The 22,196-nt window shown below is 38.5% G+C and overlaps 1 protein-coding gene across 1 annotated transcript; it reads left to right on the top strand.

Annotated features, from left to right (window-relative positions):
• The first annotated feature begins 580 nt into the window (after nt 1–580).
• shisa9b (shisa family member 9b) lies at nt 581–18,393 on the top strand. The gene is made up of 4 exons (XM_082531061.1): nt 581–1,673; nt 3,854–3,960; nt 16,342–16,473; nt 18,004–18,393. The coding sequence occupies exons 1-4, from the start codon at nt 1,165–1,167 to the stop codon at nt 18,381–18,383; spliced, it is 1,128 nt and encodes a 375-aa protein (XP_082387187.1). The 5' UTR covers nt 581–1,164; the 3' UTR covers nt 18,384–18,393.
• The last annotated feature ends 3,803 nt before the right edge of the window (nt 18,394–22,196 follow it).

The raw sequence follows: 22,196 nt of genomic DNA, 5'->3' as shown, positions 1-22,196 counted from the left end.
CACCCTGAATGATAGTTTTCACTTGTGTTACAATCGTGTGGGAGAAGCGACAATAACAGAGGGCAGGAGGGTTACCGCTCTAATTAAAACTGCTAAAATTAAACGTTTTCTCCTTGGATAGACTTCGAGGAAATGAAAACTTCTGAGATTTATTAGAACCTCATTTGTGTGTTGATGAAAATGATTTAAATCTAATTTCTCATGCATGATTTCTGGGACTCTTTTGTCATTGATCAAATGACATTTTTTTCGTGGTGCAACTTGAAAGGTCACGGCTGTTTCAACATGACCTTACGCCTAAACAAGAAAGAGGTTTGAATGGATGCCATCACTTTTTTAATCAGAACTGTCGACTAAACAATGTAACACACTCTGTGTATCATTTATCTTTATGGACAAAATAAAATTGACTGTGAAAAGCTACTTGTTTTAATTCTTTCATATACAGAATATTGTGTAGATTTTTTACACTGGCTGAGCTTCCCTGAAAACGTATTTACTTTATGATTTCTCATTAACCATCAATCATTGCACTGCTGTGCAGACATCACTAAGTTGCTCAATAATAACACCGTTTGCTTCTACACATCAAAGCCCTGCCAACTAAACTTGGAAATGACTGCTTGGAATGACTGTTTTTTTGGTTGATGTGGATCACGAATTGTAGCCTACAGACGATTTTACGACACAACCCGATAATAATGGGCTGTCACGGCTTGTAATTAGCGCTATTGCACATCGCTCTCTCTTTCTCCCATTGGCTCTCTCCCTTCTCTCGCTCTCTCCCCCAATTCACATGCTCATAGGGTCCTTTGCGTTGTCTTTCTCCCACTCTCTCTGTCTCTGACGGCTTTGTGGAGTGGAGCAGCCTCAGAGGTGTGTGACACCCTCCAGCGCAGCCAGGGGCACAGCTTCGGTGATGCTCTCCAACTATTTACTACTATAAGCGACCCTTTGGGTGTCTGAACTGCTTTTTCCACAACAATCGTTTTGCTGTTGTTGTTAAAGGAAAGAAAAAAGTACAGAGTGGCATATTGTTTTTACGCATGGAGGTTGGAATCAGCCTTTTCCCGATTACGCATGGCTGTATCTCATCTCCTTGGAAGATGCTTGCGAGTTTGTGAGAGCGCGCCAGGGCGTCAAGCAGGGCGGAATAAGTGAGCAATGATGCGGGGCACTGAGCTGCTGCTCGGTTACTTTCTGGTGAAAGTTATGGTGTGCGATGCGGAGGGCGAACCCGGTCAAACTATCGATGACTATATTATACCCGGATTTAACGACTCAATGGAGGCTGAGATTGGAGTCACGGAGACCCCACACGTGGAGGACAAGTGCCGTGGCTACTACGACGTGATGGGCCAGTGGGATCCGCCGTTCGTGTGCAGGACGGGCAGCTACCTGTACTGCTGCGGCACCTGTGGCTTCAGGTTCTGCTGCGCGTTTAAAAGCTCCCGACTGGACCAGACCACCTGTAAGAACTACGACACCCCACCGTGGATGATGACAGGGCGACCTCCGCCAAAAGTGGACGTAGCGCTCGAGTCCGCGAAGGATAAAACCAACCTCATTGTTTATGTCATATGCGGGGTCGTGGCCATTATGGCACTGATAGGGATTTTCACCAAGCTTGGTTTGGAAAAGACGCAGCGTCCACACAGAGAAAACATGTCAAGGTGAGCTACAAATGTAATAACTTTTGGTTCTGCTGGATTACAGTTTCTGACTTTTTGTTTTGTTTTTAATCTGTCTAAATATTTAAAAGCCCCCAAGTTAGACAAATTCCGTCAGTATGGAAAGAATGTTCCAACTTTATATCAAGAACGAGTCAAAGCAACAGGTTGTTTTATTTTTATATGGACATTGATTCTGTTTAAATACACGCTAAATGAGTCTTATCAACCCGAGGTAGCGCACGGACTTTAGAAACATCTTCCTCATTCTTAAGTCTGTTAATGTTATAAAGCAGAATATAAAGCTGAATGTTAGCTTTTTGGTCTTTATCTATAGCGAGATTGAAGATGGTAAATACAAAAAAATGGATATAATCTATATTGGGTTTGGAAAACTAGGTCTCTGCCTATTTTCAGTACATTACAACTGAAACCAAGCCGGTGACCTATAATGGGACTTATGCCTTGCATCATTATTTGCTTGCAGTATTTACAGCTTTTCAATCAAACACAAACACATGCAGGGCTGATGCTCTATATATACTCACAGTGATTTTGCACTAAAGGAAGAACGACCTTCTGAGAGACTTAAGGAGCAGTCCAGGATATCACCATCAGCGAACCGCTTGTGTCTGTTTACACCTATGTTTGTTGATGACTTTTCAACACAAATGTATCCCATTAAATCTATGTTTTATTGGAAGTACACTCTTGACTTACAAGGTAATCTGTAAGCCTCAACTGAATCAATCCTTCTACCCAATTTGTAGAAATTTCCTTAAAGAGAACAATAGGAAAGAGGTGAGGTCATAGTAACCTTTACTAAATTCTGATTGAGAATGAGTCTAAGTGGATTTTACTGTAAGATTTAATGCAATTCACAATTTTTTTCATGCGTCATAATTGCAAGAGGCAGACCACCCTAAAAACATAGTTACTCCATTTATGAGTACCACAGACAAATAGCTATTTAAAAGAAATTAGGAAAAAAAACCCTCAATGCCTCAATTAGTCAAAATCCATGCATGTGTATAGCTCGTAAAATCTCGAGTATTTTTTTTTTAACAACAATGTAATCTTCACTTCATCTCCCACTACAAGTGTGCTTGTGTATCTGTCTGCAAAGACCCTGTCCTCTGCATGTATGTTTGACAGCTACAGAGGCAGCGCTAGTATTCTTTTCACTTTGTGAGTCTATTTGTGTATTCATGGCAAAACATGGTCCTGGAGACTGCAGCAGGAACTACCACAAGAGTTGTGAGAAGTGTGAGATGTGTTTGAGGACAGAATTGCTGATGTGAAAACATCACATCCATAAATATCATCAAGGTTTAGAGGTTTGTAGTTAAAATCAAACTAGGTGTATAACGATTCTCCAAGCCAACAGCTGTAGAGAGTAAGGTGCATTTAGTTTAATTTAATGGAGAGCAGCAGATATTTTCTGTTAAGACCTCCCTCACATCTATCAGTGCAGCATGTGTTTGTTTACAATAAAATGACACAAATAGTTCTGTTATTTTCAAGAATGAAAAAAAAAAATCAAGATAGAGAGAGAAGATCAAATCCCATCTCCTTTCTCACCTCTGCACAGCAGGGCGGTCACGCTGTGAAATGAGTGCGAATGTTACAGAAATAGTTAGATGCAACCCTCCCCAATACACTGCTGGAAAGGTGTGTGTGTGAAGATATTCGACCTTCTGACAAGCAGTGTTGACAACCTAACTCCAAGCCCTGATGACATCTGGTTTATGCCAAACAAGGACTAAGACTTAAAAGAGAAAAATTCTGCATGTGGGATGTAACGTGTGGAAGCTTTAAGGAGGCAAACATGGTCTAAAGATTTGCTTTCAAGATATGATCCAGTGTTTTAACTCTTCAAGAACTAAAAGTTGGAATGACTTAGCCTCAGTTATTTTTCAGTCTGTCTCTTGAGAGTAGTGTTGCAGATGTTTAGAAGAGCAACAATCACTGGCTGCAATATTTCTTAAAACTGCAGAAACAAAGCCTGCGACCTTAGTACTGTGAATTGTCTCCTGAAAAGTTGATGAAAACCATTTTTGCAACTTTAACCCCAAGTAGATTTGGCTATGGATTATATAACATGTTAAACAGATCTTTACTTATATTTTATTTTTTCACGTATTTCATGTATGTGTTCATATTCACATTCTTCATCTTTTCAGAGCTCTTGCACATGTGATCCGCCATCCTGCCTCAGAACATACAGACGACGCTGGACTCGGTCAGCACTATGAGAACATACAAACCAGACTCACAACTAACAGTTTCCGTAAGTAGCCGCATACATATCTACTTACATGCACATACATATCATAGGACCATACATGTTTGGACAGAGACAATGTTTTTCTAATTTTGGTTCTGCACATTACCTCAGTGGATTTTAAATGAAACAACTCAGATGTAGTTGAAGGGCATTCTTTCAGTTTTATTTAGTGTATTGAACAAAAAGATGATATGAAATAAAAAATGTGAGGAACTAAAAGATTTTGAACACAATCCCTTCTTTTCAGGGGCTCAAAAGAAATTGGACAAATTAAACAACTGAAAATAAAATGTTCATTTCTAATACTTGGTTGAAAACCCTTTGTTGCCAATGACAGCCTGAAGTCTTGATCTCATGGCCCTGCCAGGCCTTTACTGTAGTGGCTTTCAGTTCCTCTTTGTTTGTGGGTTTTCTATCCAAAGTTTAGTCTTCAACAAGTGAAACACATGCTCCATTGGGTTAAGATCAGGTGACTGACTTGAATATTCAAGAATATTCCACTTCTTTGCTTTAAAAAACTCCCGGGTTGCTTTGGCTGTATGTTTTGGGTCAGTCCATCTGTATTATGAAATGCCACCCAATCAATTTGAGTGCATTTAGTTGGATTTGAGCAGACAGTATGTTTCTGAGCACCTCAGAATTCATTTGGCTGCTTCTGTCCTGTGTCACATCATCAATAAACACTAGTGTCCCAGTGCCACTGGCAGCCACGCACGCCCAAACCATCACACTGCCTCTGCAGTATTTTACTCTTCCACACCTTCTCCATACTTTTTTCTTGCCATCCTTCTGGTAGAGGTTGATCTTGGTTTCTAAGAATGTTTTTCCAGAGCCGTGCTGGATTTTTAATATATATATTTTTTAATATTTTAATTTTTAATATTTTTTTTTAGGAAAGTCCAATCTGGGTTTTCTATTCTTGAGGTTTATAAGTGGCTTCTACCTGACAGTAAACCCCCTGTATTTTCTGTTCATGATAAACTTGGATATCGATATGCCTATCCTCTGGAGAATGTTGTTCTCTTGGTTGGCTGTTGTAAAGGAGTTTCTCTTCACAACAATCTACCATTGTTGTCTTCTGTGGACGTCCAGGTCTTTTGAGTTCACCAGTGCTCTCTTAGATTTCCATCCATCCATTCGCTTCCGCTTATCCTTTTCAGGGTCGCGGGGGGTGCTGGAGCCTATCCCAGCTGTCATAGGGCGAAAGGCGGGGTACAACCTGGACAGGTCGCCAGTCTGTCGCAGGGCTAACACATAGGGACAGACAACCATTCACACTCGCATTCACACCTAGTGACAATTTGAATTATCCAATTAACCTATCCCCACAAGCTGCATGTCTTTGGACGATGGGAGGAAGCCGGAGTACCCGGAGAGAACCCACGCAAACACGGGGAGAACATGCAAACTCCACACAGAAAGACCCCGGCCTGATGGTGGAATTGAACTCAGGACCTTCTTGCTGTGCGGCACCTTAGATTTGTCCACTCCTAATACAGTAGCAATTTGTCAGATGGGTTTTTTCTGTTTTTGCAGCTCAAGGATGGCTTGTCTCACTTTGCATGGAGAGCTCCTTTGACTGCATCTTGTCTGTTCACAGCAAAATTTTCCAAATGCAAGCACCACACCTCAAATCAACTCCAGGCTTTTTATCTGCTCAATTGATAATGACATAAAAAAGGAGTTGCCCACACCTGCCTATGAAATAGCCTTTGAGTCAACTGTCCAAATACTTTGGTCCCTGTAAAAAGAGGGTGGCACAAGTTAAGGAGCTAAAACTCCTAAAACCTTCATCCAATTTCAAAAGCGGATACCTCCAAAGGAAAGCTAAGAGTCTACAAATTATGTACATGTCCATTATATACTATAATTGAAATATGTTTCAGTAAACAGTTAAAAAAAATTTAATTTGTGTCAGTGTCAGTATCTGAGCACACAGGATGGATGGGTAATATCTGTTAACTCATGTTGCCATCATAAGCTTTTAATTCTAGTAAATTCCCACTTTCAGCGACTAATTGCTTTGTACCACAAAGCTCACCCTCGAAGGTCTTAACTGTTTCAAATACAAATATGAAACTGTGAGCTTTGTATGTTTTTTGTTTTCTTTTTGGCCTAAATGTGCGGAACCGGAAGTATCGGAAGCAGGGGGAAAAAAATCCCATATCCTCAAGCCTGGCGAACATATTAGTCATACCCTCATACTGACAACCTTGAGCTCTTCCGTTGCCAAAACATATTGTATGCCACGGCCATTATATTGCACCGTGATTTTTCATTCGTCAGCACCAACGCCTACACACACCCACAAATGCACGCAGACAGAAAGGAGTTCTTATTAATGCTAACCTGCTTACTGCCAACCTACTTTCTGCCTCAACAGCTACAGCCAGTAAAGGTCTCTTTGCACCCCCACGCCCCAACGAGATGAATAATTATGGCAAATGCCATTGTAATAAAAAAGGTTTTACAGACACAGTCAAACAGCACTCATTTTTGAAAAGCTGCTACAGCCAGACATCTGACTTTTAAAAAGTAAATTCCAAACTCTTAACTTAGGATAAACACTGACATGATACTGATTAGGTCCAATATTATACAGTATATACTGGGAAGTATGAGTTAGAGGTAAAAGAAATAACATGATTTAAGCTAGGTTCTGATTCAAATAAAGAATGAGGGATGCTCTGCCATTTTATGGTAAATGGTTCTCTTAATTAAAAAAAAAAAAATTCAGGTGGAAATAAAAATCACCAGTTTGTTAATTTATCATTAATGAGGCCCAGACACTTGCACTTTCTCAGTAGAATTTACGGGCGCAGCAAGTGCACCCTTATTATTTTGCAAGGGTTTCTAATTAGTGAAAACATGAATTCTGTGATTAGAAAGAAAATCTTTTAGGTCTTAGCACATACTTGTCAACTTTAAGATGTTGAGACATAAATCCAAGATGATCACAGATGAGTGATGAATAGTAATAAATGTTCTCATTCATTTTTAGATGACAAACAGAGAGAGGGTCTGGAGGACTTTACAAGCACGAGTTAAATCTCTTTAAATCTCTGTAAAGCCTCAACTACAAAATAAATGCCAGAAAATTCTCCTTTTTAAACTAGAGTGCTTACTGAACCTTATGAAAAAATATATAATATAATATGCTACATATGGCATTTTTGTGCAATTTATTGCTTTATAATGTGTTGTGCAATTTATTTCATTTTTTTGTGAAAAAAAAATCACATTGTTGATTGTAGACATCGCAAAAACTTACACAAAAACTAATGTATCAAACATAATACACTTGGCATTACAGAGTTAAAATATAGTATAATAGCAGCAATCAGGTGTATTAAAAGGCTGAAGAAATGTTATGCAATCACACCAATCATGCTAATATTGCTAACACAAGACCGCTGTGCGTGATGTGTCACGTACAAGTGTATTTTTATACATCAGTGCATTCATACAATTTCAAGGCAGAAGGGGATTTTTGAAACTGAAGTGAGATGTCTGCATTCACAGGACAAATAACTAACCAACCAAACAAAGCAAAACAAAGAAACAACAAAAGCGCTAATACGATTTGTGTTTATTCAGTTAGTCTCTACTTTTTAACTATATTGAGGAGAAGACGGTTGCAGCTTTTATTTTGTGACCTTGCACATGCCATTTCAGAGCACAGCAGCTTAGAAATTTATGACAAGGACTCTGTGTAATTGAGGTGGCAACAGAAGAGTCATGATTGTTTTCTTGACAGCAAACCCTGGAAGGTTACATGAGGTGAGGTGGTATTTTTTGACACATGTACCCATCTTGTACAGCTGTGGTTTCTAGTGGCATGCCCAAGCCACTGTATTTTACAGATAGAGGTGTAAATCTCCGTAGGATACCCGTCTTTATCTGCTGCCTGTCAAAGATAATAGAAATCTGTTAAACTGGGCTATGAGCTCTTATTCTCCTTAAGACACCAGCAACACTGTCTTTATGACAAGGGCTTCTTTGGCTACCGGGACTATCATATCTTTGTCCTGCTGGACATCCGAGTACATGGGGGTAATTGTGAAGAGTGGCCTCTTTTTACTCCAGGCAGTCAGCCAGTGAGAACAAAGTCTCCACTCAGTGCCAACACTCCACTGGTGCATGACAGCCCATTTCCTCATTTTCAGATAGAAATGTATTTCAGCAGCATTACTTATGACAGCAGCTGAGAAACAGCTACCAAATGTAGAGTGTACCTATAGTTATATTTCCGCCTGCCACATGCTGTACTCTGAAACTCGTAGAGAAGGCTCAAAGAAGATGATTACTATGTGACTACATAGTGACCTGAAAAATTATTTGGATGGTGAGAGAAAGTTCAGTTGTGGATTCTCACTTATAACTGACTGGCCAATACTCTGAGGAGCGTTGCCATTATGAGATTAATATGAGCTTAATATGATCTTAAAGTGCAGAATCTAAAGTACACATGATGGGGTAAACCATTATATTGTAATAACTGTTGAGGAATTATTTCTTTATTTATATAATATAATAATTTATCATGAATCCTTTGCAGCCAGTGATTGCATAAAATCTGATGTTGTTTTCAAGGATTTTACTTTGGATTTCTCTGCAGACCATTAACAAATATTACATTTCCTGGCCTTGAATCTTTCAGGTTGCTTCTGCAGTATATTTTGGGTTCCTCATTCGTACTGTGACACACATTCCAGTCAACTTTACTGCATCCGGCAAAAATAATAGCTTTTCAGAGCATTTCCAAATTCATGGAGCTGCACCTGTCTTCCATCGCATCAGTAAACACCTGTGACTCACTGGCATAGGAAACTATACATAGCCATGCATCACGTAGTCCGTTTTCCATATTTTTCCCCTAGTTCCTGTACAGGTTGATCTTTGCTCCATCTGTCCTAAGAATGTTGCTTCAGAGTTTTGCAGATGTTTATGCACATTTTATTTACTAAGTTTAATCTGGATTTTCTTGAGAATTATGAAATTTTCTTGCAACCTGGGGTGAGTCCTCTGTATTGGCACTCATAAAGTCATCTCTTTATAGTAGAGTCAAATATAGTGAGTCTTGTTTGCTGTGTCTTTTCTTTACAATGGAAAGGATTCCACACTTACTTACTTACTTACGTACCAGTCTCTGTGTGAATCTCTTGTTTATGTTGCTGAGCTCAGTTTTTTTTAAAATAACAAATTATTACATTCAAATTGATTGTTGGAGATTTAATAAAAAATATAAGCGAGGAAGCATTGAAAAACACGAGCGGTTATAATTTACAGTAAGCAAACTTTTTTTGTAAAAAGTTTGTTTTACAACTTTTATTGTAAATAAAAAATCTCTTTAAGATACAAAAACCATTCCTAAATTAAATTAATGTTAGAACACACTTCAGTTGTAAAACATCACCAGTTTTCACAGGTACACTGGTGGATAGGATGTCCCAAGTATACTCTAGAACTTATCAGTCTCTGTGTGTATCCAGGCTGTCTTAATTGCTTTTGTCTTTTGATGTAATCCCAGACTGATTCCATGATGTTGAGCTCAGGCGTTGTGTGGGCCATACCATCTGCTGCAGCACTCCTTGTTCTTGTCGTCACTGAATATAGAGCTTCATAATTTTGGCTGTGGGTTTGTGGTTGGTGCTGTCTTGATGCAAAATGCAGTTGGGACCAATAAAATGTTTCTCTGATTACATAATATGATACCTAAACTTCCTCAACCTTTTGCACAGCACTATATGTACTTAAATGTTAAGAAAACTAACAAAAGTTAACTAACTTTTAACTTCACCATGTTTTCAATATCTGAGTTTGTACAAAGTTTTTTAATGCCTTTAGTTAAAAAAACAAAACAAAAAAAAACAATGAAGCTTTGTACACTAAGTAATCCTCACTTAATAATTATCAGACTAAACCATACTCGTTGGCCAATTTATTAGGTCAGTCTTCTTAGTATTGGACCCCCTTTTGACTTCACAACTGCTTTATTCTTCTTGGCACATACTCAACAAGGTGCTGGAAACATTCCTCAGTGATTCTGGTCTATATTAACATGACGGCATCCCACAGTTGCTGCAAATTTGTCAGCTGCATATTTATGATGCAAATCTCCCACTCCATCATATCCCAAAGGTGCTCTTTTAAAGATTTGGTTAAGTACAGTTAACTCATTGTCATGCTCAATAAACCAGTTTGAGGTGATCTGAGCTTTGTAATATGAAGTATTATCCTGCTGGAACATGGGTACACGGTGGTCATAAAGGGATTGGCACGGTCAGCAGCAATACTGAAATAGGCTGTGGCATTTACATGTTGTTCCGTTGGTACTAAGGGGCCAAAACTACACCAAGAAAATATGTCCCATACCATTACTCCACCAGCAGCAGACTGAACTATTGATATGAGGCATGGTGAATCAATGTTTGACTGGTAGTTACACTAAATTCTGATCCTGCCATTCAAATCTCACAATAGCAATCAAGATTCATCATATCAGGCAACATTTTCCCATCTTCTGTTGTTCAGTTTTGATGATCCTGTGTGAATTGTAGCCTCAGTTTCCTGTTCTTAACTGACCATTTCCAGTGTGGTTCTCTGCTGCTGTAGCTTATCCACTTCAATGTTCAACATTTGTGTTGTGCGGTCAGAAGTGCTCTTCTGCATCTTGGTTGTAATGATTGGCATATGAGCTGCTATTTGGAGGTCAGGTTGTACTCACAGTGTCTACATGCCTAAATGAAAACTGCTGCTCAAATTTGATCAAGTAATTTACACAAATGTTTAAATACATAAACTGAAATAAATATATAAATGTGTTTGGTAATTCAAATTTTCATAAATCTGGTAGAAACGTCAAGATATTCAATCAGAAAGAAATTAATATTTTCATTACCAACTTGAAAGTAGGGTGCCTGTAAATAAGAGCAAAACTTCTCCTTGTACCATTTATTCTGGGGCATACAGCTCCCAAAATACTCTCTTAAATCTTTTATGAGTTCCAGGGAGGTGTCTGTGTCTGGAGTGTTAACTCACTTATTTCCCGCATCAACCATTGAGTCTTTAACCTTACAACTCTTCAGAAGTGGCCTACTTTCCACCAGCAGCTGACACAGAAGCCGTGACTACAACAACAGTGCAAGCTCAAATGGCACTCAATCAGAGTAAAATATGCAATAAAGAGGAAGATAATCAATAGTACACACCAGTACATCAGTTTAATGATGCTGAGTTTGGAATCCTGAAAAAGACATCAGATGCTAAAAAAAAAAAATCAGCTCCCAGTTTCAATTTTAGTGTCCATTTTTCAAGAGGAAATTTGATTTACTCGAGACCTCCAGACACAGAAAAGATCAAATGTTTATGACAAATGTTGAAATGACAGTTTTACCAAAGCATTCAGAGTATGGGAATTAAAATATTTACTCTCAGTGGTCTCTGCCTTTAAGCAGATACCTAGACTTTGACCTTGGCTGGAGTATCAGATAAACAGAAGTCAGGTGAAACAGCTCAAATGGTATCACTTACAAACTTGCCTGAGACTGTGGCCCAACAAATGAGGGCATGGACAGTTTTCCACAGATAATAGCTTATCCAAAAGAAAATTGCACTACATGGAACTATATTTAATTGAGGAATGTCATTTAACATGTATGTCAAAGAGTAAACCGATTGCTTTTATTAAAAGTAAAGTAACTTCTGGGTATGAAAGCAAAAGTTCTAATCCATGAGATTTAACAAGATCAGGCTGAATGAGAGCCTCTGTGGCTGGCCCACTTACAACAACTGTATGAAACTGAAACAGGTCAATAAGCTCAGAAAAAAAGTATGACAGCAATTTAAACCAGACAGATTTAATGTAGGGATTTGATTAAATGTATTAACGTTTTGACTATTTTTACCAGCAGTGACTATGTGGCTGGACTTTCTTCCACTGTTTCACTGTTTTCTCTTCATGACCAAACCAGGTCTTGGTGACGTTAAAGGTAGCAGGAAGCATGGCACAGTCCGTTTAAAGCGTTTATACTCCATCGATCCATAGAGACCGAGAGAATATTTATTTGCATATATGGACAACTATGAATTATGAAGCATGTACATGAAGCATATGGACAGACAAAACAAGACACAAACTACAGGATGGCCATTATACTGTAGTTTTACTTTAACACCAGGGTCTCATGATGTAATAATACCTGCTAAGCCCATGAAAAAACATTTTTTTAAAAAGAACACCTTGGGGGAAAAATTTATTCCGGTTATTAAAACAACTTGAAATGGGACCATCTGGTGTTTTCAGTTTTCAAGGTAGGGGAGACAAATATAAATAAATACATAAATGCATACATACATAAATAATCTGCCTCATAGGATTTTAAGGTGCAAAAAACAAAGTCATGTCAGCTTGAAACAGGAACCCATCCATTCCTGCATCCATCTATCCATCCACCAGCTCCTCCCCAGGACCCTGAATTTGATAAGCAGAATTAATAGAGGAACATCCCGTAAAAATAAAATAGGCTAGTTGTTAAGCTGGCCCGAGATAGTGAATAACTGAAACAGGACCAGGTTTCTGTCTTGTAGAACCTTTTCTTCCTCCCCTTATTTTACAGATGGTCAATATGGTTGTCTTCACTTGGACAATGGTATTTGAGACCTCGTGCTCTTTTGTGATGTGTTTGAGAGCCTGTCATTTGAGTCATCACACAGAACAGTGGTTTCTTTTTTCTTTTACCAAGAAAAGATCATTTTAACGGCATCTACAATGTTGGCTGCCGACAGCTTCGCAGTCCTCCCTCCTACCTACATCCTCACCCTCACCACCAACACTGATGTTTTCCGTTTTCACGTCTTCAGGACCAGTCCATGATTGATCATGTTCCATTGTGTATTTCTATTCAGGGACAGTTTTACTGCACCAGCAGTGTGTTTGGAGTCATTGGCATGGTGAAAAGTGAAGAAACTGCATCAGATCTTTTCCAAATGGTAATATATGATGGATCAAAATCTGATGATAGTTTTCTGCGTTCATAATTCCAGCATATCCCCCAACAGCTAAACCTTGACAGAGCCTCCACCGCAGCTGCAGACGCTCACTGTTGTACGTCTCTCCTGACTTGTTTTGTACACTTTGAAAAAAACAAAGTCATGTCAGCTTGGAACAGGAACCCATATATCCATCCATAGGCTCTAGCCCTCCTATGACCCCAAATTTGAGAAGATTGGTACATTTGGATTCATCACTCTATTAGACTTGTCACCACTAATGTTTTGACCTCCACTTTTTCAGTTTCCTTAAAAATATTGAGGACATACTGTACAGGAAATTACTTGTTTCTTCCTTGCAACAGGCTGCTGATAAAAAAGTGCCAAACGACTGAAAGAAAAGACCATTTATAATTCTTTGCTAAGTTATCTGCTATGGACACATTCAATACCATGTCATTTCTTGACTTAGGTGTCTTTCTTATGCCTGAATGATTCATAAGTCAGTGTTAACTGGCTTCACTAACAGTAAAAACAGTGACTTGAAAATGAGCAGGTACAAGGACTGGACTGTCAACTCACATCTCTACTGAAGTCTCCTGCTCAGACCATGACCTTAAACCTCTAATTCATAGGTTGAGGGTCACATATTGATTTGTATTGATTTGTTTCCACTGACTTTATTGGACTCTTATGTCATGCTGTCATCCTGATGCTCATTTTGTTGAAAAATTTGACCACACTGACAAAGACAAAAACGGAAATATAACTGTTTCCTGTTTCAATTAGCTTTGCAAGTACAAAATATTGTTTTTTTGTTACCTTTTGCCTTTTTGAATATTTTTAGTTAACTAAAAACTTTTTTTACAACTAGTTTTAATTTTTTAGTTCTGTTTTAGTGAACTACTGTAAAATGTCCTTGATCACAGATGATCTTTAGTTTTTATTGAACTGAATAAGTTAAGTCCCAGGAAAGGAAAGCTTGATATATAGATATTTTTATAATATAACGACCACTGTGGCACCACTAATCCTTTGCTATTTAAAATCCCCAAATCTGTTCGTACTAATTATACCCTCCCCTTGTCTATGGTGAAGTATCTGTTGCAGCTGTCCTCTGCATCATTTCATGAGACAGCATTGATAATTTGAGACTTTCTGAATTAATTAGCACAGTAATAAAGTTTCTTGCTGACCAGTGGGGAATAGGAGCCTAATTAACCCATTTTCTGTATTAATGATCTGTTTTTATGAGATGTATTCTAGACCAATGGGGCTAAAGGAATCATTGCATTTTAAACTTTGTAAACTTAAATAAATATAATAAACAAACATTTAATTAAAACTGTCCACAACATGTACAACCATAAGCATGTTGATATCTCTAATCAGATTCAACACAGCACACAGCGCAGTCCTCAAACAGCCGGCTGTGAATTGGTACGTTCTCCAATCTAAAGTAGGAGTAGACACTCTGAACATCTGTTTGCTCTGTCATGCCAGTAGGCAGGGGGCCAGTCTATCTGCTGTGCACCCCTTAATTTACCAGATGTCTACTATACGATTAGGATGGTTTTACAAAGCGCAGTTCAGCTCTACAGCTGGCTCCCCAAGAAAAGGCTACTTAAAGGAAAGTGACACTAGCAGGTCAAAGAAAACACTTCATGTTTTAGCCTATATGTTCACATCTGGACAGTTGATTTGTTTTTTGGAAGTTTGACATCACTGAACATCACTAGCTGACTGAGACACGACTAAATAAGTGAATAAAATACAAAAATTTCATTCATAAAACCTGAAGCATAAACTTTGTGCACAGACTATACCACACTGCAAACCATAAAGCTCAAAAAAGCACTGCGGAAACATGATCAAGTACCTTTTAAAGTAGCCATGCCCCTAACTCTAGTATCAAAATCACTATCTAAGAAGCTATCCATGGAGATGTGTCTGTGAAGGTTCTCAGTCAACCAGGTCATTGTAGTCTAAGGGGCTTGGAAAGAAAAGCATCTGGACTTCTTTAAGTTTCCTTGAAGACGTTTGACCTCTCATCTGAGAAGCTTCTTCAGTTCTAAGAGCAACTGGTGGAGAGTCCCAGATTTTAAACCCTATGGGAGTGTCCCCTGTTGATTCTCTACCTAATCACACGAGCCAGGGCGCGAAAACGGGTGTGGGTCACAATCAGCCAAGTTTTCAGGTGAAACCTGGCCCCACCCTATCATGTGATTTACTGAGGTCAAATGGCCCAGGATGTGAGTGGGCGTTAAGGCGTCTGGGAAGGGATCTCATAAGTGGATTATAGATGGCCGACAGTTGGTGTTGTAAGCCACCGCCTCTGTTCAAAGATGGTCGCTCACAGTGGACATAGATGGCTTCTTTCACTCCTCTTTTGGGGCTCTCCACCTGTTGCTCTTAGAACTGAAGAAGCTTCTCGGATGAGAGGTGAAACGTCTTCAAGGAAACTTAAAGAAGTCCAGACACTTTTCTTTCCAAGCTCCTTCGACTATCCATAGAGACCAAAACAAAACACTTTTGGATTGAGCTGTCTGTCTGTAAGGACTAATTTGCTATTTATTTAATAGCATGGCCACTAGAGGAATTGCAGTTTCTAGTACTAGTACACTTGAATTAAACATACTCTGAAAAAAACCCAACATTTGTAATTTCTGTTTCATATTTATGTCAAAATATGTCGAAAGAGCTAATGCGTGTAGCAAAAGCAAAGTTACTTATTATCAGTGATAAGATCAAACCTAGCCACTAGCCCGTCTTCAGTTAGCACAGAACACAAAAGCTAAGCTGCTAATAAAAACTTAAAAACCTGCACATCACTCCTGTTTTTGTTCCCCGACACTGATTCTAAATTTCATTTGACGGCAATATTGAAATGTTATTATTTACATGTAAATTACATCCAAGGCAAGGCATTATGGAATTTTATTTTCCCAGCAGTTGGTCCTCTGTAAACACCTGATCAACCATACTTTTGAGGTTGTAGCGCCTCAACTTTAGATCAGCCCCTCTCAGCTAATCAGCTCACCTGAATCAGTAGTTCGTTTCAAACGGCTGCAATGCGCTCACATAGATAGGCTTGTATTTCCTTAATCTGTTCCATTATTGCATTAATTTTTGCCTATAGCTCAGAGCAAATGCATGTATGGAAGAATGAAGAAATGGAAGGCCGCATGATCGACTGCATGCTTGTAGAAATGTACATTTTTTTAATGTCTATTTCATCCATGAAACTGTGTGTTTTGAAAACTGCTACAGTAATAAAGCTATTGTGTTATTATGACTCATTTTAAATTTGTTGACATCTTGCTTACAAATGCACTTAAAGAGGAAACTGTAATTCAGTTTCTGCATTAATAACTATTGATTGCCCTTCTTTAGAGAGCAACCAGATGAACAATGCAGCTCATGTACCAACTCTGGTAAGTCAGCCATATCCAGGTGTGGGACCAATAATCAGCCCATATGAGGACCCAAAGGATCTCAACAAGTACACCACACTCAAGGCTGTGGGTAAGAGGTTGTTTATCACAAACCAAAAAAACATATGGTGAAAAAGCACTTGAAATTCATTGTTTGATTTTATTAGGTAGGATCTTACATCAGATATAAATGCAATTTGCATAATTAATGAGGATTTCCCTGGATCTATAATGAGTGTCAGGGTGAGTGAGCTGAAATAATCTGTCATATGAGTAACCATGAGGGCAAGTTCAGAAGTTAATGAGGCAAAGATTTTGGATGAAAATCTTCATTAAATATTCTTTGGCATTTCAATAAAATTGGTGTTAAAAGTTGCTCATATCAACAGACAGAAAAGAGTAAGATGACATCTCTCTCTTTTTAGTTTAACATCAACAATTTATCTAATACATCTAGCTTTTCTTATTTGATTATTATCTACATGCCAAGGATACTACTTACATAATACAGCGGTAAAACTTTACAAGTGCTTTTTTGTTATTATAAAGGAGAATAGTTGGTTTGAATCTCTATCAAGTCTCTTGCTGTCAGAAATCCTTGTGATTTAATCCACCGTCCATCAATGCCAACAGCGAGGGGAACTGAAAGATTATTTATAGAAGCAAGTTTGTTGTTCTTCTCATGGGCTAATTTTGGAAAGTCTACAGCCAGTTCCTGGACAAGCAGCACTTTAAACAAGAAATTATAGAAGCTGTCAAAATAGTACTACTTAGAAACGTGGCTAAAAATATCTTTTTAAATATCTTTTGACATGCTTTTAATGTCAGGGTAAAGAAAAGAAAATCACTTCTCAGTTCCACTTTATTGTTCGATTGGTGTGTTCATATATCCTCAAGAGCAATAAACTCCAACTTCAAAACCTCAGTTTTGAAATGTATTGTTCCCACTGTATTATATTAACCTTATCAGTAATCTGAATGAACTATAGTTAACCAACTACTTATCACATTGATTACTGAAGGAAAAAATAATTCCAAACAAATAGTCCTAATTTGACCCGATCACATCCAAGTCTCTAGTGATGGTATTTGTAGATCTGTGCATAATGCTATTAACACAGAAGTGCAATGCTTTATTTAGATTCCATTGAAATCAATTGGCTCTGTTTGACGGACCTGAGCATGGGAGAGATGACAGCTATCAGCATGCGTGAAACGAGGTCCAATCACTGCTCGCAGTCTTTGTGATGGCACAAGCAGCTGATGCTTCTTCGCCGCTAATCCACTGAAGTGCCGTCAAACGAACTTATCATTAGGGAGCAAATCTTAGCAAATGAGAGCAGGAACAGGAGACAATCAAGAGCAATCAAAACAAAAATGAATGAGGGGATGGTGATGTGATGCATCTTGTGTGCTATACCAACAATGATTTGTGTTTCACTGGTGCAAGGATATGCTTGTGTGTGTGTCTGTGCCAATTACAGCATCACTTTTGCCAAATCAAAGATTTCTTTCTGTATATATTTATTGTTTTAGTAAACAATGTCTAATATATGATGATGACACAAACGCACACACTTTTTGCTACAATAAATCTCTTGTTTATTTTTGTGTTTATTAGCGGAGAAAGCTAATGACAGCTTTCACAACAACCGTCGACAAGTGATTGAGATGACAGCCAAAGGTAGCCTTCCAATGGAAGGTGTGGATATGGAGCCAGAGCCGAGCAATCCTTACAGCCCTCCCAGACAGCTGTCAAAGCAGAATGGACACAAGTATAAAAGCTCCAAGAGCCACAGCTCCCAGTCACTGTACTACAGCGCCAGCAGTGCTCCCAGTCCAGGAGTGCTAAGATCCTGGGAAAGCAAGGACACACTGGGACTCCGACAGAGCTATGGCCCAAAGAAACTCTGCATCACAGAAAAGGAGCTGGACACCATTCGCTACATGCCTCCACAACCATACTATGTCACTAACAGCAAGACAGAAGTGACAGTATGAACGACTGCCTAATCGTCAGGCTTATAATGAGTCTGCAGACTCCAGATGTAGTTACAGGAAAGCAGTGTGAACTGTAGTATGTGGCTCTGTCTTTGTAATGGATAACATTTATGACACTGTCACGAGGTGAAGTGTACTTTGACAGGACTCTGTATCTAACACCGTGCCTCAGATGGGCACTGTAATGAATATTTTGTGTTTAATATTCACATAATCAAACTGCTAAAGTTACATAACTTATAGTACAGTGATGAGATGTGACACATTAAGTACTATCGCCAGTATCTACTGAAAGGACCTTAAAATAAAAGCGTATTATGTAACTTCTATTAAGAAAAAAAAAAAAAAAAAGAGGTTTATGTTTATCTAATCAGAGTGGAATAGCCTGTGGTTGGTGGGATCTTTATGAAATGCTTCACTAGATAATGAATAGTGTTTAAAAATGTTGGGAACTGTTCATGTGTTAAGAGTACGGATTAATATCCAGTGGCAGTTGGACCAATTGCAGGGACCAGGGTTTGTATTTTCAGTCTATACAAATCTGTACCATACTCTGAATATGAGATAATCTAAAACCTCACATGAGACTAAATATCTCTAAAGTCCAACTTAAGGACTTATTCACACAGGCACAGAAACCCTGGCAGCTGGAGTTTTCCAGAGAAAACTGTGTATTCCCCAACCAGCTGTTGACTGGTGAAATTGGTCACAAAAAAGGATGCTGCTCTGGACACCTCTCTGCAAATGCTTTGACCTCTAGCCGATTGTTGCAGTTACCCGTATTTTGCATGAAATACACCGACTTGCCTGGAAACGATTACTATACTTTGAGCTGTAGTGAAATTTGAAAATGTCTGAAACTGGAAACGGATGATAATAACCTTCAAAGTTGAACCTAATTGCTGCAAAAAAAAAAGGTGTTTCAAGAGGCGCAACTTTTACTTTAAATGCGAAGGGTCTCCATTTAAAATTTGCATTGCTCTTTTCACAGTTTCACAGACAAGCCGGCATCTTCCGTGCAAACTACAGGATTTTAGTGCCAAATCAAAAACTTCTTTGTGGCAAATTCTACACTCGCAACAGCTAGCAACCTCTAGCAGCTTCATTTCCTCATCGCAAAATACAAACTTTTCCCTAGTAGCCAGGTGATCACTGTCTGATCTCAAGGCTTACATGAAAGAGGTTTTAGCAATTGATTTTATAGTGACTGCCAGCAACCGCTCACCAACCAGCTGGAGAACTTTTTCCCTAGCAAACGGTGGGAGCCCTTTGGGACTGGGGCAAGATAATAGCTGTACTTATTTAAAAGGAAAAACAATCAGAAACAAGAGCACTCAGAGAGCGTAACTCCAGCTTGATCTGATTTTCACCAGAATTAAATTAGCTTGAGCTATTATTGGTATCTGCTATCAAACACCATTTGAACATGATATCTTGAAAATTGTGGATGCCAGACTGCCAAACATACCTTACATACTAGATCCCTTCACGGGGAGAATCAATCTGTTTCCAAAATCCCGTCTATTTTCAAAAGCTGTGTTTGTTGATAAAGCATAGATGAATCAGTTTGTAAAAGTGTTGATGTTTACTTAAATGACTTAAGACTCATTTAAATTTGACGTAGTTTCCCTTTTTAAAGTTGTGGTTGTCTTACTTTGAAAGAAAACCATGTCAATACTGACGTACAACTTGGAGAAACATTCAGTAGCTGTGGCGTAATCAAACCAGTGTTGTCATGGTGTAATAGACCCTCATGCGGTATCAGTATGTGTGATTATCCTAGAAAATCTTGTACTTGAAAACCCAGCATTAGAGCGGAAACTGGTTTTATTCTTAGTAATGTATTATGCTCCCAACAAAAGTAATTTAAATGTTTGCATTATAGTTGAACCTTTTGGGTTTTTTAACATGTTATTTTTGTGACTTAAATCCCAATTTTGACATTTAAAGAATGTACGTGGTATGGATAGTCTAAATACAAGTGATATTAGTTGACTGTTAGAGGCCAATAATAAATCAGAATGAATGTAAAATTCTTGTGAAGCAATGTAAGTGGGTATTCAAAGGTGTTTTTGAACTACAATGAAATATTCCAAGTCAGGTCTGAATCAATAGGAACATTTTTGCCATACACTGAATTTTTTTTCTTTACCGTACATGGCAAAAGGTTTTTAATAAACAGGGTTTTCAGGTGCCGTTGATCATTTGTTACGCTGAATTCACAGCCAAGCAATACAAAAGGACATTCACGCCTGCCTCCATGCAAGTCTTACTCATGCATTTGACTATTTGAGGTAGCTGAGGACAGGGATGTTCTCAGAGCTGCCACACAAGTGGGAAGTGGGAACTGCTAGTGTAAAGATATATTTATGTCTTCTCGAGTCCACATCTTACCAAACAAAAAATATAACAAGGCCAGAAAATATGCATATTGTTGTGTTTTGGTAGTTCGTATTGTCACACACTTCCAATCAAACTTTATGCACTATTTTCCATTACACATATCTAGTGGGCTGAACTAGCTTATCATGTCACCTTATTAATCAACTGTGTCAGCAATCACCTGATCTGATAATCACAGTATTCAAAGGTCAGTTGAGATTTTTAATCAATACTGAGTAGTCACAATCTTTGACTATTCTTGTTTCGTGAATGTTTTATTACCTCGTCAATACTGTTTAAATCACTTACTGTATATTTAACTACAGCACATCACATTTAATCATGAAGCTCTACTGTTATACTGCCAGTTAAAGCATAATGTGACCAATACACATCTGGACTGCAGCATTGGTAAAGATTAAAAGAACGCTCCTATGAACAGTGTTGTTCACAATGATAACTGCAATTTGTTTGATCGCTGTTTTTTCATTATCATAAGATGCATTTGAGTACCTATTTTATCTTTTATCTGGCATGTGTTATGTACAGTACAGGGTTACTTTGTTTTTAAAAAATGAACTTTTTCTTGAAGTGGTTAACATGTACTGGGAAGTTTCTGAGCAACTCGTTGAACGTTTTCCATATGTTATTTTTGTGTTGTGAACTGCAGTTCCCATGTTGTTGGTGCCCTGCAAAACCTTGAATCCAGTAATGTTTCACTGTGGTTCAAGGTTCATGACAGTGTCCTTGTATGTGCAACTGCTCTAATGTTCATACAAGATTTCTACAAGACAGCACAGGCACACATGTACAATAATCACCTGCGCTTTGGGGTCCTTAGGGACTAGAAAAGCGCTATACAAATACAGGCCATTTACCATTTACCTGTAGTTAAGCCTAAGTCACACACGCCTGGAGATCTGTCAGTGACCACCTGACAACCTGCTGTTACTGAAGGAAAATATTTATTCCCCGACCATTTGGTGAGTGGTTGTTGGATGTTTCTGACAGTCACTAGGTGAAATTGGTTACAAAGACTGCCTAGTCTGCAAATATTTGCCAACTACTCAAAAAACTGTATGAAACTTGAAAAAGTGCACAGCAAATTAAAAACTGAAACGGAGTACTTTGCCTTCAAAGTAAAAGTTGTACCGGTTTTAGCCAATAGTCACAACTTTTACTCACTGAAAGTGAACAATTGGCAGACATTTGTAGATAAGTTGACATCTTCCTCCCACACTATGAGTGACCGCGGCAAACTGCTAGCAACCAAAAGCGACTCTCAACGACCTCCAGTGAGCGCTATCCTTCCTATCAATGGAAGGTTGCCAGAGGGTCATTGACTGGACTCTAGGCCTGTTCGACTGGGGCTTTAATAGACTTCACTAACATTCCAGGAACAAATGTAATAAAATTTACACATTAAACATT

This window comes from Aulonocara stuartgranti, assembly GCF_965226115.1.
Source record: "Aulonocara stuartgranti genome assembly, chromosome: 4".
Lineage (NCBI taxonomy): Eukaryota > Metazoa > Chordata > Actinopteri > Cichliformes > Cichlidae > Aulonocara > Aulonocara stuartgranti.
Note: the sequence above shows the minus strand (reverse complement) of the source record. Positions and strands in the feature narration are given on the sequence as shown.

Excerpts from the sequence above, each read along its gene's own strand:
- shisa9b (XM_082531061.1), top strand. The coding sequence starts at position 1,165 with ATGATGCGGGGCACTGAGCTGCTGCTCGGTTACTTTCTGGTGAAAGTT. Across the intron at positions 1,674-3,853 it reads CACAGAGAAAACATGTCAAG|AGCTCTTGCACATGTGATCC; the intron begins GTGAGCTACAAA and ends TCATCTTTTCAG. Across the intron at positions 16,474-18,003 it reads CACCACACTCAAGGCTGTGG|CGGAGAAAGCTAATGACAGC; the intron begins GTAAGAGGTTGT and ends TGTGTTTATTAG.